The sequence below is a fragment of the Halichoeres trimaculatus genome, unplaced genomic scaffold, assembly GCF_033239565.1.
Source record: "Halichoeres trimaculatus isolate MK-OKI-2021-1 unplaced genomic scaffold, fHalTri1.1 fHalTri1_scaffold_8, whole genome shotgun sequence".
In the NCBI taxonomy this organism is placed as follows: domain Eukaryota; kingdom Metazoa; phylum Chordata; class Actinopteri; order Labriformes; family Labridae; genus Halichoeres; species Halichoeres trimaculatus.
The window spans coordinates 13991295-14007643 of NW_027437186.1; the positions used below are offsets into that span (position 1 = coordinate 13991295).

General features: G+C 39.2%; 2 protein-coding genes across 2 annotated transcripts; both read right to left on the reverse strand.

Annotated features, from left to right (window-relative positions):
* Window positions 1-621: 621 nt before the first annotated feature.
* slc22a15 (solute carrier family 22 member 15) lies at window positions 622-12695 on the reverse strand. Its single transcript, XM_074676484.1, has 13 exons — window positions 12522-12695; window positions 11453-11602; window positions 11226-11358; window positions 9108-9272; window positions 8782-8911; window positions 8119-8179; window positions 7133-7299; window positions 5282-5422; window positions 4590-4675; window positions 3735-3837; window positions 3554-3626; window positions 2535-2693; window positions 622-2442 (listed from the first exon to the last, which is right to left on the reverse strand). Exons 1-13 carry the CDS (start codon window positions 12603-12605, stop codon window positions 2419-2421), a joined length of 1476 nt encoding a protein of 491 aa, XP_074532585.1. The 5' UTR covers window positions 12606-12695; the 3' UTR covers window positions 622-2418.
* A 1357-nt stretch (window positions 12696-14052) lies between these two features.
* Window positions 14053-16347, reverse strand: LOC141795030 (uncharacterized). Its single transcript, XM_074675768.1, has one exon. The coding sequence runs from the start codon at window positions 16210-16212 to the stop codon at window positions 15337-15339; it is 876 nt and encodes a 291-aa protein (XP_074531869.1). The 5' UTR covers window positions 16213-16347; the 3' UTR covers window positions 14053-15336.
* Between the last annotated feature and the right edge of the window lie 2 nt (window positions 16348-16349).

The following is a 16349-nucleotide window of genomic DNA, read 5'->3' on the forward strand; positions in this document are numbered from 1 at the left end:
ATATGGAATATCATCTTCAATGCAGATCCATACATAAACTGAGCTAAAATTGTACAAGTACAAAAGTTACTTTTTAAACTTGTTGTTTCTTACTTGCTTACTTTTTACTGAAAACCTTTAGCATTTAAATTTCAGAAAAGAGTGTCACAACAAACTGAAATGCACAGTCTGCATTTTATTTAACTCTCAATATATAACTGATTTAATAAATTATGTCCTACAAGCAGGCTTGGCTGTGTTTAAATGCAGTTATTTATAAAATGTAAAAAAAAAAAAAAAAAAAAAAAAGAGAATGGGTGTTTTTTTTTTTTACAAAAATTGACAGTATTCACATTCACTATTATCATATTTGTGTGGTGTCACAAATATGTGGCTTAAGCTTACTGTATGTACTTTTTCCAGCAAAAAAACGATATAATTCATGTATGTTACATGTCCATGGTTATTTGAGTGCTTAAAATTAAATTTCAAAACGTTTTTGGACTGTTGACATCAAGATCCCTTGAAAACAAACTAAAGCTTGATATTAGACTTTACACATTACCCTTTATGGCAGTACAACAGTGAGTGATGCATCTAACCTGATGTCACCTAGGATTACAAAATGAGACATCATAAAACAAACAGGATGTTTTGAACTTTTTACTTCTTGTCACATAAATAGACTGTTGAACATTTAAAAAAACAAAATCAAAGTACATGCAGTGAAGCTTACATGATCTCCACTGTTGTGTGATTGAAGAGACAGTACAAAATGAAGGCTTTTAAACATCTCAGGCAACTTTTTTCATGTCTGAAATCACAACACAATCATACTCGTCAACTGATGTGAAAATATCTTTACTGAACAGTTGAAGGCACCGAAGGCAATAGATTTCATTAATCTGTATTGAGTTTTAGTTAGAAGAAATCAAGATGTTGATCAATGATAACCAAACATAAAACCTGCAGCTAGAGATGGAACATGTTGGTTTTGTTTATATGACCAAGAAACTACAAATACATCAATCTTTGCTTCACAGTTTAGTTTATTTTTTCCTGGCGGACCCTCCAATTGTAGTGTCTCTTGTTGTAACTCAAGCTTAAAAAGAGAAAAAATATGGCCATTGAAAGGCAATTTCATTTAAGTTAGTGCTTGTGTTTTTGATCTGCTGGTGTATGTTAAACTTTCATGCAGCCACTTTTTCTCTTCAACAGGCCTGTGGGAGTTTGAGGGTGCAGGGCGTCTCAGGAATTCCTTTCTGACAAGCAACATCTAAAGTGTGACTCAAGGTTAGAAAAACTCATGAGCTAAACTGGATTGGTCAGCATGAACTAGATAAAAGTTCTGCTTTGTAAACAACTTAACTGTATTTTTTTTTTTTTTTTTGCTTTGTGTAAACATCTTAAGTCTCAACCTAGCACTTCCTGGAAATTGTGTGTCTGTGATTAAAATCCCATAGTGAGGAACGACAACAACAAAAAAGACTTTCTCTTTTAGCTTTCAATAAACTCATGAGAAAAAGTGAACTTTGCCCTTTTAGTTCTGGAGCAGTCCATGCATCAAACTGAAAAAGAAAGTGTGAGTGAATACACCTGATACCAGCTTTCTCTTATAGACCAAGGTTCCCCGCAGATCAGACAAACCCTGAGCTCTGCAGTGAAACTGCTTTGTAACCGTTATTACTAGTTTCATTAACAGGTCCGGGTGTCTGGGAGAGAAGGCAAAATTCATAGACAGTTTGGCACCTTTATGAAAACAACCACAATGAAATGTGATCCTTAAATACTGATGGGTAGTTTTGTAACTTGTTCAGTTAAGTTTACACTCAGCTAAATTTTCATCAAACAGTGCCTGCTGCTTAACTGCTGCTGATTGAATCAAGAGGCAGCCTCATACATAATTACACAATATTAACTATGGTGAACATTTATTCAGTATCCATTGTTCTTAATGCCTCATTGCTCTTAGGGACTTGTCATGGACATGCCACCTTTACATTGTGTTATAAAAGTCAGTCTGTGATGCTCTGGAGTAGTCATACTATTTCAAAGCACTTTGGCCAGCAGCAAACTAAATGATTAGGCTTTACAGCTTTTCTGGAATGTCAGGCATAAATCTGTCCTGTTGTATCTGTGCTCTGTCTCCTTTTTCTATTTCCACACAAGGCACAAGCACCATGTTCAGATAATTGAATAAAGGCAGCAGTCGACTGTTTTTCTTCTCAATGAAACTAAATACAACAGGTACAGTCACTTTAAACATGCTCTGTCCTGTATTTGCAGAAAGAGCGTTGGTCCCTGTCAAAGCCTTGGAAATGTCAAAGTAACAGACATAAAAAGTGATGGTGATTAGATCATCTGCCTAATTAAAGGCACAGTACACCAGTTTGAGGCAGCAGTTTCAGTAGGAATGAGTTGTCTTTCTTTGTGGTTTGATCAATCATCCTCGCGCAAAAGAGCCTGTGAACAAAAAAGGTACGACATGATCAGAGTGAGATCAGACAAGCTGCTGTAATTGACTTACTCCCCTGTATCACAACAGTGTTTGTCACCTTGCTCTCCAACACTCGGCTGTATGTGGGGTAACTGAGCTCCTCTAGTGTCTCCGCTGAAGGCTTGTCCAGGGTTTCAGGCAGCAGAAGGCCGAGGCAGCCTGCTGACAGCCCACTCAGACAGAACACAGTGAAGGGCATGGAAGTGTGAAGAGCCCTCTGTGTGACACACACAGACACACACAGACACACTTTGTTAAGCATTTATTTCAGGTGATACTCTTTCTCCGTATTCATCAATAAGCAAAAAAAAAGCAAAAAAAAAAGAGCGAAGTCTGTCAGATTATTGTTTGACATTGGATCAAATGCTTGAACACAGAAACTCAAACTTCACCCTATGACATCGGGACCTGACTCTCCTGGATTAATCTTAAAAATATCAGAAGTTTTTTGAGAGAATAAGACTCTACACTCCAGCTGAACAGGAGGAACAGGGGTTGGAGAAATAGCACTCTTTGTCTTTTCCCTGTGATAACAAGGTCTTGTGTAATAAAACTCCCCTGCTCTCCCCAGTCAAATGGCCTTGGCCGCTGCTGACTTTATTTGATAATGCAGGGATTTTTTTGAGCAACACATTTCCTTTAACTTTATGAAACACTGGGTTTTTTTCTAAAAACAGGATCTACTACTCTGCTACTCTGTTGTTTCTGAATGAGGCAGTCGAGGCGTGGCTTTGAGCTATATAAACTATCATGCTCCTACTATAAACTGCTTTTTTTATAATGAGACATTTGCAAAGAAGTGACCAATATTTGTCATTTTTATTAGGAAAGACAACACCATTCGTTCTGTCTGCTCAGTTCCTGCTCAGCTGTGAAAACTAACCTTGAGTGCTCACATTCTGCTGTTTTTTTGTTTTTTGGAAAATTTCTGAGTCATTCTGTATTTTTCCTGGAGCCCACTTTAAGTTAATTAAAAGCACATGTTACTAAAGATGACTCCTAAACTTCATATCAGATCAAACTGAGACAAAGAGAGAGTGTGAGCTGATGTTAGACTACAAATCAAAAGGCTCTTACCATGGAGGGAACGAATGGTGCAATAATCCCCCCAACTCTGCAAGACATGGAGCACACTCCCAGACCTGCATTTCTACAACACACACCAAAGAAAATTAAAAACACTAAGAAAAGACCTGGAAATATCTTAACACCTAAACTCAAAGCACACTTTTAAAACACTCATTTATGGTTGCCTCACCTGATAACCGTTGGGTAGAGTTCAGAGGTGTAGACGTAGGCGATGTTAAACGCCGCGCTGACCATCAGCTTTCCCATCAGAGCCAATAACGTCACACTCAGTCCTGACAAACACAAATAAAGCCAACATCTTTCCTTTGACACTGTTGTACTGACTCCATCCCAACCCCCAAGGAGTGAATATTTGGCTGGATGCTGATCACGTCATCAGCCCTGGATGTCTGAGGATAATTATTTTCTAAAAGCTCTAACAAAAGTAACACAATGAAGAAATCCTCCTTTTTGTATTTGATTTTCAACATTCTGTTTATTCAGGATTTTTGTGGGATTGAACATGTCACTCTTCCTTTCAGAGGAGACCATGAAAACTGCTCAAGTAGTAGTATTCACATAATGATCTGGCTTCTTTTTAACATTTAAGCAACCTGTTTTTGTTGTTTATTCATATGCAGATTTCACGTTTCCAGCCCTGATGGTGACTTTCTTGTCTAGAGTCAGAGAACACCTGTAGATTTGGTTCACTCTTGGCACAATGGTGAGTGTTTTTCTCAGAAGTCAACATGTTAAATTAGAAGTTTAAATTTATGAAAAAAAAGAAAAGAAAAAACAGAAATAAATCCAATTGTATAATCCATGCAGGTAAGAGTCCAGATTGCACAATCATGACCTGATACTGTTGAATCATTAGTGACACATATTCTCACTGTCGTGCTTTAACATAAAAGGTGTAAGGGGTATAAGAAAGAAAGCCAAACAGGAAATCCAGTTTAACTCACAGGAAAGTTTTACCCCTGTAATTTCAGCCCAATCACATTGGTAACAGAAGTATTCATCATGACGTGTCTCAGTGTCTCACCTGTGCTTTCAGGGATGAGCATGGTGCAGAGGCAGGCGGAGCCAGCCAGACACAGGAAACTAGCCATGCTTTTCCTCCTCCCAGCCCTGTGACACAACACACAAATTAAATATAGTGTCTGTCAGTCAGAGAAAAAGGCAAGAGTGGACAAAAATGAGAGGAACAAACCCCAGCTACAAGAAATTATCTGAACAACAAGGAAAAGAGCCTCAGAAAATAATGATTAATAAACACTAAGTCTACCGAGGTCGGCTTATAATTACATACATCGACAACCATTCCAGACACAGAGATGAAACACACAGGTGTGTGAGGACACCTCTGTTAATCCAACATCATCTAAATCTGTCAAAATCATCCACCCACCAACCACCTGAACAAATTCACTCTCTGAATTTAAAGCCTGCACCCATCCAGCAACCGTTTCAACCAGAGGAGAGAAGAAGCTTAGCCTCACGCCCTGTAAGCAGAACGACCACGCTTTATTTAGGTGAAAACAAAGTGCTTTGAGAGTTCCAGCAGTACATGAGAAACCACTGCTTTTGATGAAAAATTACACATTTCTTTACTTCCATATAGGACAAGTGACGTTTTAAGAGGAGAGCTGTGGCCTCAGTTTGCCTGCAGGGAGAACAAGAAGAATTAAACCCTGTGACCTGTCTCTCCTGGTTTCATTTTGTTGTCTGTCTCACCAGTGTTTGTTGATGAAGTATATACAGAGGGGGTAGGCGGGTAGCTCCACTAGGCCGTACATTGCTACGTTCACATACCGGCTGCCAGACGTCTCACTGGCTCCCAGGGTCAGACCATAGTAAACCAGACTGCAGGCATACCTGCAAAGTACACATAAAAACACAGGCATTAGGAGCACGTAGGAGGATTTGACTATGAACAAAGCTCAAGTAGAGGGTTAGAGTGATGGTTCAGCCGTTTGCAGTGTTGGTATATTCTATGATTTAGTAAAAGCATGATTCTGTAGCTCACATAACTGTTCTGCGATTTTCACTTGGATTTTTATCTGCACATATCTTGCTGTTCGCCCTGCAGAGGAGTTTGTTTACAGTAAGCCCTGTACTCAATGGAAAAAGGTGACTGAAGTGTGGGACAAACCAAACCAAAATCAGATACTCTAATGTTCATATCAATCAAGCAGGAAAAGAAAAATAAAACATATCAGGGGTTAAAGATGGAGCTGTGTGAGACTCAACCCCCACACTGAAGAGCTGTCCCTTTACACATGTGTCCTCTGAGACGATGACCCTCCTTTATTAAAGTTCTGTTGAAGAGGTTCTAAGTTTTGTATTATTACCTGGTATGGTGATATGGCCCTAGTCCATAAAAACAGACTTGGTAGTCTGGTTACAGTGGCGAGCAAGAATGCGGGGAGGAGCCAAGTCCAGCTGAGCAACCTCTAGCAGGCAGATGGTCAGAAAGCCGACTTCTATCCTGCAGAGCTCAGATCATCCCCTTTACATTAAATTAGTCTTCTGCTCTGCTCTCAGGCAAACAGAACAGACTACCTGTGGTGAAGACTAAAAGGCATCGAGTTTCATTCCTACCTGCTGCTAGTGGTCACTTAAATTGCCTTTAATCTTGCTTGTCCATGCACTGCACATTATTTGCACTGCACTTTATCATTTTTTTCTATTATCTTTTTTATCTTCTTGTTGTTTCTTATCACATTGCTGGAGAATCTCTGCTGGGCTTCATGTTTCATGTTAAATGTACTTGATGTGGAGGAGTATTAGACGTCTTTATTTGTCTTGTTTATGCGTTTGTCTGTCTCTAGCTGCAAACAAATTACCCCGTAGGAACAATAAAGTCACCTTTAATCTTTGACCTTTGACGTAGGAGTACTATAATTATTTTCCTTTATCTGAATGAGCCGCTCTGTACTGACTCACTCCAGGAAGTGAGATGGGCGTAATGTGCGGATGTTTTCACACATCTGTCATGCAGTGGCCCACAGATGGTTAGGAGTTCCCCTATCAAGCTTGTTCTAAAAATACTTGAGTCAACTGCAAAGAGCTGCAGAGTTTTATGGGTTTTTTAGCTCATGGATATCATCGGTACATTCCTCTTTGTGAATAAGACCCACAGCTGCAGCGGTTAGCAGGGGCCAATCATTTACAGTTGTTGGTGTGATTAGTGGCTGCTAACCACTTCAAGTGAATTTCCTCCTCTTCTTATCAGTTTTGAGTGCCCGGCAAAATGTCAAGAAACTTGTGAGCTCACCCAAGTCCTGTGTTAAACATGAACGTTAGTGACAAATGCTGCAGCTGTAAGACGCCCAACTCAGAAAACTCCAGTTCACTTTTTCTCAGTAGCAGCACTGAATTAGCAGCAGTACCATCAGTGACGGCATATGAAACCTGACAGAAATAGTCATTCAACTGCAGAAGTCCTGTAGTTGAAGTTTGAAGTCTGAGTTTGCTGCCGCCTACCATTGAAGTCAATCAACCAAATGCGTTTCCTCTTGCCCCTTTCAGAAGCTTCAGGCTGTGGCTGCAAACAAATTTGTTCCTCTATCACAGTGAACTCACCAGACATACATGAGCACCATGGTCCTAATGCGGAGGACAGGATGAATGACCAGCTGCATAACGCCGGTGCCCTTATTGTCGGGGACACCAACTTTAGAAGTGACGACACGTTGTAACATCAGGTTTGGGGCAGCGTTTCCATTTTGTTGTGCCATGTAGCGCAGAACCTAAAAGATGAGACAGTGACTGGATATGTTTGCGCTGCTGTTCATTGTTGACACAGGAGTTAATTCACACAGAGCTACAACTTTATCACACAGATGTAACAGGCAGATGTATCTGATGTTTCTCTTTACACTTAGGACAAGAGGCATACCAGTCCCTTCATTGTTGTTTTGAGTTTGAAATGTTGAAGCAAATGGAATTAATCTGTATTTGTCATGCATTTGTGTTTAACAGCCATATTACATCATCATCCTCTAGACTTTAGTTTATCACAGACACTAATGCAGCAAGAGTAGTCACGTTAATACAAAATGCAATGCAAACTTGGATTCAATCAAATGTTATCTAACATCAGTAGCCTCTGAGAGGGGCAGCAAAATGTTGCGGGCTGCTTGTATAGCCAGTAATTAGCAATAATGGACTCTTAGACAAGACTTCCATAAATGTATTAACTCCATGGGTAGAAACAACATCTCAGATGGGACCTTTAGCTCGCACTTATCTGCAATTATCTGCTTCTGAACTGTCATGCAGTGGACAATTCTTGTAGACAATGTGATTTCATCATCACTGATGGTGCCCCCCTCCCCCCAAAGAACTGATTATCTGTGTAGTCAGAGCCAGCTGACACTCGAGCAGATGATGCTACTTATGCTATGAAATTAAAACCAGAACACTCTGATCCCAACCCTGGGTGCTACATTTGTATACATAATCTGTAACTAGAAATCAATTCAAACCAATCTGGTGGAAACGTTGACATGAAACAAAGTGGAGTATTTCTATAAAGAGTAATCAATCCTGATGCTACAAATATTTACCTCTTCTGCTTGCTGGGTCTGGCCCTGACAGTACAGCCAACGAGGAGACTCTGGGAGATTGCTGGAGAAACCAAAAGAAGAGATTACAGGGTGCACCATGTATGCTTCTCTTTACACTGAGTTTAAACAACATGTAACACAGCTGCTTTGAACGATGTCAGTGTTATCAGTGAGTCAATGCTGCTGCAGTGCTACATCTCACATCCACCTATGTGAGGCAACAGAGGTGAGGCAACTGGAAGTCCATTCAAATCTCTGAGTCCCCATGTGACTGCAAAATTCCTTCCCTCCATCATGTTTCTGTCTTAAGTCTGCTTCCTCAAATATGTTTAAAAAAATAATTTCAGGCAGATTTTATTAAAACCATGACAGTGTGTTAGCTTAGATAACAGGCTGCTAACTTGCAAACTTCCCTTGATTCAAAGACCACTGTCAATCAACAAGTGAGCTAGCCGGATTAAAAAGATCAGAAGTGTCATCTGTTCATTACAGATCTATAGACACCACTTGTATACATAAGTGGAAACATGGCATTAACTGTTTACTGATCCAGTACCAGACGTTTTAAAGGAATCACTTTGAAAAAAGGATGTATCTGAAAGTTACCATTATGTCCTAATTCATGTTTTGGTATCAACCCGTAAATTTGAGGTTTCTACTCACTAAGACAGCAAGAAGAACAGGACACCCAATGAGTTTGCAGCTGTGGCCAGGCTTCTCCACGGCTGGATGAAGTATCCCAGGGCTCCAAACAAGGCAATACCGATGGCAAAGGCCATGCTGGCCAATGTGCCTGAGGAAAAACAGAAAATCAATCCAACAGAACAGCAAAGTTTGTCCTGTGAACAAAAACAATGATCATTTTGATTTTTGTGAAAAAGACAAAAAAAAATCCATAACCTGCCACAGTTGAAACTCTGGCCTTTTTTTAAAGCTGAAATCAAGCAGCCACAACAAGGTGACACTGATGAATATGTTTGTGTTTTTACCTGTCATGGCCCAGTAGGATTTACCCACATACTCCTGAGTGAGAACAAAGCAGACCAGGCCGATGCCGCCGTTCATCAGCCCCACAAGAAGACGGGACCCAGCAAAAACCTCATAGCTGGGTGCAAAGGCAGTCACATAACCAAAAACCACCTCCAGAAAAAGACCTTGGGGAGACAGACAAGAAGGAAAGATCAGGAAAATTACTGATTTTGACCAGAAGAGTTATTTTATCTATTGGTGAATTTCTCAGAATCAGCTTCACAACAACTCAACGAGCCAACTTCTTGGAAGTTGATTGTGACAGAGTGACAGCACCGGTTAGTGCAGAAAAACAGTTTGTCATTAAATTTAAAGAATGTTAACAGCTTTAATGAATGTGACTTGACAACTCAGCCTGATCAGCCCATCCTTTAGAGTTACCTGCGATGATGCAGTACACTGAGATGGTCTAACACCTGCAGCTGAGATTCAACTCTCAACAGTTTTACAGGTTTGGTTTGCATTTTTATGCTTGTTGATTTGTCTGCACTGCATGCAGTGTGAAGATTCATGGAGAGATTGAACAGAAAGCACAAAATATAGATAAAAATAATGGAAATATTTAAAGCCCTAAGACAGGCAAGAAGACAACATCAAAACTCAAAGCAGCTAACACAACATATCCTCTGATTTTGGCTTCTACATAAAAAGCTGCTATTTTCATCTAACCATAGAAATATGTAATTATTATTTTCCTCCAAAAATCATAGATAGTCTCTGTCAATTTATACTGCAGCTCTAAGGAATGAACCAACGTTTCCTCATTTTTTTTTCATACATAATGTCAAAGAACCACAGCTGAATCTGATACAGAGATAAACAAGCTCTCTCCTGTCCTGTCCCTCTTTGTTTCCCCTGTTTGTGTCTGAACATGTTAACCTCCCAGCATAAAACTCCTCTGAATCACATTCAACCAAGGTTGAAAGGTTCCTCCCACTTGCTTGTTTGAACTGCAATGGTACTGAATAAAGTAAGTTATTACAATGATACTGAAAAAGTTCCTTTCTTGTTGATTTTAGCAACCTCTGAGGACAAAGGCCTCCTTACTCTGGCACTTATAGAAGTTATGTACATTCGTTTTGGAAGTAAGGGGAAGGAAGAGGAAACTCTGCTCTAATGCTTTTCATACACAAATAGGTGCAGTATAAACGGCAAGGATGCAATCAATCTTTTTTTTGTTTGTTTGTTTTCGTGAGGTTAACAGATTTTATATTGCAATTATTAAACTATGTTTTTGGTATAAAGGTTATAGAGTTGAAGCTTTTGTTCTTCTCAAGTCTACTCTCTGTTTTTAGCTCTTTTCAGGTCGTGCCCTGTATGTGTGTTCAGGGTTGGAAGAAAAACCCCAGTCTGCACCGTTTTAATTGGCTACCTAATCAGAATCAGAATCAGGTTTCATTGTCAAGTACATTTCACATACAGGGAAGTTGACTTGGTGTATTGGTGCAAACAGTTAACAAGGAAATAACGTGAAAAGCAACTGAGCAACTACTTAAAAAAGAGATCTGTGTATCTTGACATAAACCCAGTTTATGCACAAAAACAGACAAAACAATGCACACCAACACACCGGGGCGACTGTCCACGGCGCCATAATTTCCCACTAAAGAAATTTGCCACTGCAAACTCAGACTGTGAATCTCAACTGCTTTCTCAGGAAATCTTTAACTTGAGTTTTAAATCTCTAAACCGGATTTTTCATGTTCTTGCAAAAAAAAAAAAAACATCTATCTATATGTATGTATATGTATGTATGTGTATATGTATGTATGTGTATGTGTATGTGTTTGTATGTATATATAGAGATTTTTTTTATTATAATTTATTTATTTATTTAAATATTTTTTGTATTATTATTTTTTTTTTTTATATTTTTTTTTTCTTTGCTTGTTTGTTTTTACACACAAAAATCATTATTATTATGCTTTAAGACCCTTGTTTGTGTACCTGAGTGATGTTCAGTTTTTATGCAGACAGTTTTGTTATGTGCATTGATGTGTTTGTATTAAGCTTGTTAAAACAATAAATATGATGTTGGAAAAAAAAAAAACCAAACAATTGTCCGTAGCTCCTCTCACCTGTCAAGTAGACAGGTCTTCTTCCAATCTTGTCTGAGAGAGGCCCAAAGAAGACATTTCCCACCAGTAGCCCGACAAAGAACAGCGATCCAGCTAGACTGACCTTATAGGCATGCTGCTTGATGAGAAACCACTGGGGAGCACACACAGAGGAAACCACTTCAGCTTTACTTGTGACTCTTGTTTTAATGGCAATCTCACATGCATTTGAACCTTTACTCCCTCACCTCTGTCACTATAGAGTCAGTGTCCTCTGTGAAAGTGATGCGCTGGATGAGCTCCTGCTGAGTGGAGGGGGCCTCGTCCTGCTGCTCAATCCGGTATGGCGGTGTAGATCCGATCAAGACAATCAGCATGGACTGACAGGCCATATACAACTAAATCACATAATTAACAGTTCATTGACAGTTCAACAAGAATGGCATTAACCATCACCACCAATACAACTACCATTAAGTTAAAAAAATAAAAAAACATGAACACTAAGATATGAATTCATATGACCCTGCAAATCTAGATTAGATTAAAATTGCATTATGTGATTCCTTCCATAAGAACTCAAACTTAGACCAATGAGTAACCATTAAGACAGGCAGTCAACATAAGCTCTCACAAAATTGACAACATTATAAATTTGGTTAACATCTTAACAAGAGCCATTTTCAGTTTGACAGATATCTGAAATACATGCTGTTGTTTACAAAGACCTGTCATTACAAGGGGCCATGGGGTGAGGGTGTTTGCATGGTCGGGTTATCTTCGAATGCTGTACAAGTTGTACAATGAGTAAAACAAACTAGCAGAGAGCCTACAGGTGTCAAAACAACACGGTGTGAAAAACAAAGGATCGTATTTGATGTGAAGAGAGCTATAGCCCTCTTCACATTACAGTAAACTATGGTTTAACGTAAACTATAGTTTACTAAAAACATTTGAGTTACATCGATACTGTTTGCCGTCAAAGTTCATATATCAAAAGCTGGAGCCTTCCTCATTTGCAATCCAGCAGGCTGACAGGCTGAGGAGCATTTGTTCCTTAAGCATTCTCATACAATGCTGAGGTTTCAGACCCAGATTAGCTCACTTGCTGCTCTCACACATTGATGCTAAACTCTGACCTAGCTGTGGAGACATTTTTGACTAAATATCACAGCTTCGTTCAATTGGTGCCTCCGCAGTCGGATTTTTAGAGCAACTCTAGCATAGCCACGTCATGCTAGTCACGTTACTGCTGACAGCAACAACATCACCAGGGCTGTAGCATTCAGAGAAAACACATATTCATTCAAAATATACCTGTGTGAGAAGAAGGACAGCAACTGCACGCTTCTGATAGGGTCCAAACTCCCCGACAACTTGAAGAGCCTCTTCTAAATCCATCCCAGGTGGGGCGGACAAACTGTTCCCTGGTTTATCATCGCCACCAGAGACAGAAAAGCTGCACAAGAGTGAGCAGCACTCACTTCCGGGTTCGGCTTGCGTCATGTTGTTGATATGTAAAAAATGGCGACTATGACAAATTCACATGTAGCATGTAGCTACAAGTGAATTAGCTGAGCTCAATTCTTCAAGGCCTCCAGGAAAAGACTTTTGTCGGAAATCGAATGCTAATTTATTTATTGGCTTTTTTTTTATCATACTGGCGAGAAACACTTCCGTGAAATTAAATGTGTTTTTGACAGTGACATTTACTATTGAAGCCCATTAAAATGACTGGAGCATGACCCAAACCAGATATTGTCGTCAACATATCTTGCAAGCTTATTTGATAACTTACCATATCAACATGGTTAAGGTGTATTAAATCAATAATACTGTTATTTAATCCTATTCTTTTAATAAGGAACAGTTACTGAATTGTTGCAATGTGGTACATTAATGTGTAATACTCTTTAATAAATGAATGTGTTGCTCAAGATAGTATATCTGTTGTGGAATCTCCTTACCTTCTCTTAGCTGTTTTATTTTGTATCACAATTGTGAATACAAATCTCCTAAGCAGGAAATTATGTGTTGTTAGTGTTTATTGATTGAGTCAGCACGAGGTGCCGCTGCAACAAACAAGAAGTCCCACTATTGCTCTCCCAGAAGTGTGGTCCTAAATCTGCAAAAACCTGCTGCTCCATGCCACCTCTCTGGACACACTGCAGCCCAAGGACTACTCCTGACTTACTTCAAAAATATTTTTCTTAAACTCTTCTGGGTTAATTGTTGGGCCAAGGTCACATTGCTGAAAAGAAGACAGAGGTGTTGCTGTTGCAAAAAGAAAACTTTTTTGTTTTACAGGTGAAATTTGGCATCTTGCAAACAGACAAGTAGAAAACAAATACCAGCCAAGTCAGGATTGAAATGACTAGGGATGCACGATATTATCGGCACAATATCAGTATCGGCTGATAAAAGCTTAAAAACACGTTTATCGGTATCTTGCAGGTATGAAAATTTCTGCCGATAAGCACAGCCGATAGGGTGCTCTTCAGTCAGGATTATTATTATTTTCCATCTGAAAAATAAGCTCCTTAAATAAAATGTAGCACTTCATTTATTTGCACTGCAGAGCTCTGTGTCTGTCATCAGGTTGTTACAGTAGCTCTAAAATAATCAAATGCAACTTGGTTGTGTTTAAAAATGCATTGTACATTTAAAGTTCATGTGATCTAAAGAAATTATTTTTCTGTATTTCAATTCTGAATGTCTTGAGTTTGAAAAAATAATACATTTCTTATTTATGGTAAAATCAAATGTTTTTTGTCTTGTTTTATGTGTGTTTCTTAAACAAATAAGACCGTCACAATAAGAGTAACATATAAATTCCAGTACAGGATAGACTTAGCTTTCTTTACAGTGAAAAAAACAAACGAACTTGTGATTATCGGAATCGGTATCGGCCAAAAGGGGTTTCGATATATCCACATATCAGAAAATCCAATATCGTGCATCCCTAGAAATGGCACATTCGCAAAGATTAACAGGACAGACAATTGCCATCAGACCACCTTTATTTCATTTCATTTAGCTTTTATTTAACCAGCAAAGCTAATTGAGAAGCAGTTTTTAATGGTTATGATGATCAGGCCAAAATATGAAGCAATGGAAAAATTCTTGTTATCATTTGTGTTTAAATTTGCCTCCTCTTTGTTGAGTTTATTATTTTTTAGCATCGACATTAGACTACAATTCACACATTTTTAAAAGAAATATTGAAAAACCATAGGAAAACTCAGCTATGGGACTAGGAGATATCTGAATTCATTCTATAAGGAACAGGATAAATTTCTCTCTCACACACACACACACACACACACACACACACACACAAAAACGCAATCGCACGCACGCATACACACACATTCCCATATAAACAATAAATTGCTGTTCCAGTGACTTTAAATGAGCAAGCTGAATGTATAATAAAAGTTACAAGTATTAGTAAAACTGAAATTCATATCAAATACTGTGCATAAGAAAATGATATGCAGATGTTGACATTAGTTGTGAATATTTATCCAGACCTTTTCTGTTCAGTAGGTACAAAAAATGGCCCAATTATGTGACACCTGACAATCAGTTCTTCAATGCAGGATTCAGCCTAATCTTCCACCCAGTTCAAACGCAATAAACAACAATAAAAGTTGAACCAGATTTTATCATAGCTAAGTAGAGTAAATGTGGAACATGTTAATGTTCCACATCTGTATGCATTTTTATTAAAACAAACTAAATAGTACAATGTTGCAAGTTTAAAGTCTGACATGAAGCTGAACAAACAGTTTGAGGGTTTGTTTTTTGTTTTTTTTGCTGTCTGATGTGCTCAACATGCATGCATCCTTCCATGGCTCACATTTAAAATTAAGCCCATGTCAACCAGCTCTTATACTCATGGCGGTATGTACAAGAGGCTGTTTTTAAAAAATAATTTAAAAAAAATAAAAATAAAAAAAAACTAAGTGCAATTACTCATACACTCTTCTGCTTAAGTAACAGTCAAAGGTGCACATAACTCCACCGTAAGGCAAGTTTTTCCAAACATGTATTTGGGGCAGTTTAAGTCAGGGGACAATACAGCAGAGAGCAGATCCGGTGCTGTGTCCAGAAGATAAGAGCTCCATGTTCAGGCACTTTCTCGGGCCTCCGTCGTCAAGTCTGAGTTCTCCTTGAGTGGTACATTCACATCTCCATCAGGTGGAGAGCTAAGGGTGTTTCCATTGACAGTTCTAGTAGCCTCCCCATTTTGTCTTTTAGGCAAACATGCGAGGATCTTCTTCCTGAAAACAAACCCCGAAATACCCAATATAAAGGCTGCGACAACAGGAATGGTGATACCCACAGCCAGCCCAACATCTGGTGGGGTTGGCTCTTTATAGAAAACATTTTCCTTGGGATCACTTTCCTCCTCGCTGACCGGGTTCTTCATCTTACAGGTGAAGGTTTTAATATGTGCGTCGGCAGTCTTTGAGATTGTAATGTTCATGCCCTTTTGCTGCCATTTACCGTTGTCTTCTTTCCATTCATAGACGATAGGTCCAGCATCTTCGATGGCTGCCTTTTCTTTTTCACACTTCAGCGAACAACTGTCCATATCAGCATTACACTTCAGGGGCTGTACCCATACATCGGGCTTGGGCACCACTGTAATGGCTTTGCCAGTAAAGCGCTGAGGATGGACCTTGTTGTTGATTTCGACCGTATACTTCCCCTCATCAGATGTATCCAGTTTTTTCAAAATCAAAACTCCAGTTGTTGTGTCCAGAGTAGTGCGCTCCTTAAATCTGCCGTAGTAATCCAATGAGACAATGTCTTCCACCCATTCAGCGACCAGATCTCCGTTAAGTTTCCATAAGATGTTAGAGATGCGGCCTGTGAATGTAGGCTTCAACTCGAGTTCGCCGCCAACTTTAAAGTACGCCATTATATCCTCAGCGAGAGAAAAGTCCAGAACCGCCAAAAGCAGCCCCACCAGCAGGCCAAAGACACTTCGTTTCCTCATCTCCGCGAATTAAGTCAGATCTGTAAGAACTTGGACATTCATAGCAACAAAACAGACGACTTTAGGTTCGCCACAGCGTGTTTCAGGGTTCCCACCCTTCCCTTTTCGCTGACAAAAGCAACTGACAGCCCGTTAAG

Coding starts and splice junctions, on each gene's coding strand:
- slc22a15 (XM_074676484.1), bottom strand. CDS start 12,605: ATGGATTTAGAAGAGGCTCTTCAAGTTGTCGGGGAGTTTGGACCCTAT. Junction 4,676..5,281: donor TACTTCATCAACAAACACTG/GTGAGACAGACA, acceptor GTTGTGTCACAG/GGCTGGGAGGAGGAAAAGCA. Junction 2,694..3,553: donor CACCATTCGTTCCCTCCATG/GTAAGAGCCTTT, acceptor TGTGTCACACAG/AGGGCTCTTCACACTTCCAT.
- LOC141795030 (XM_074675768.1), bottom strand. CDS start 16,212: ATGAGGAAACGAAGTGTCTTTGGCCTGCTGGTGGGGCTGCTTTTGGCG.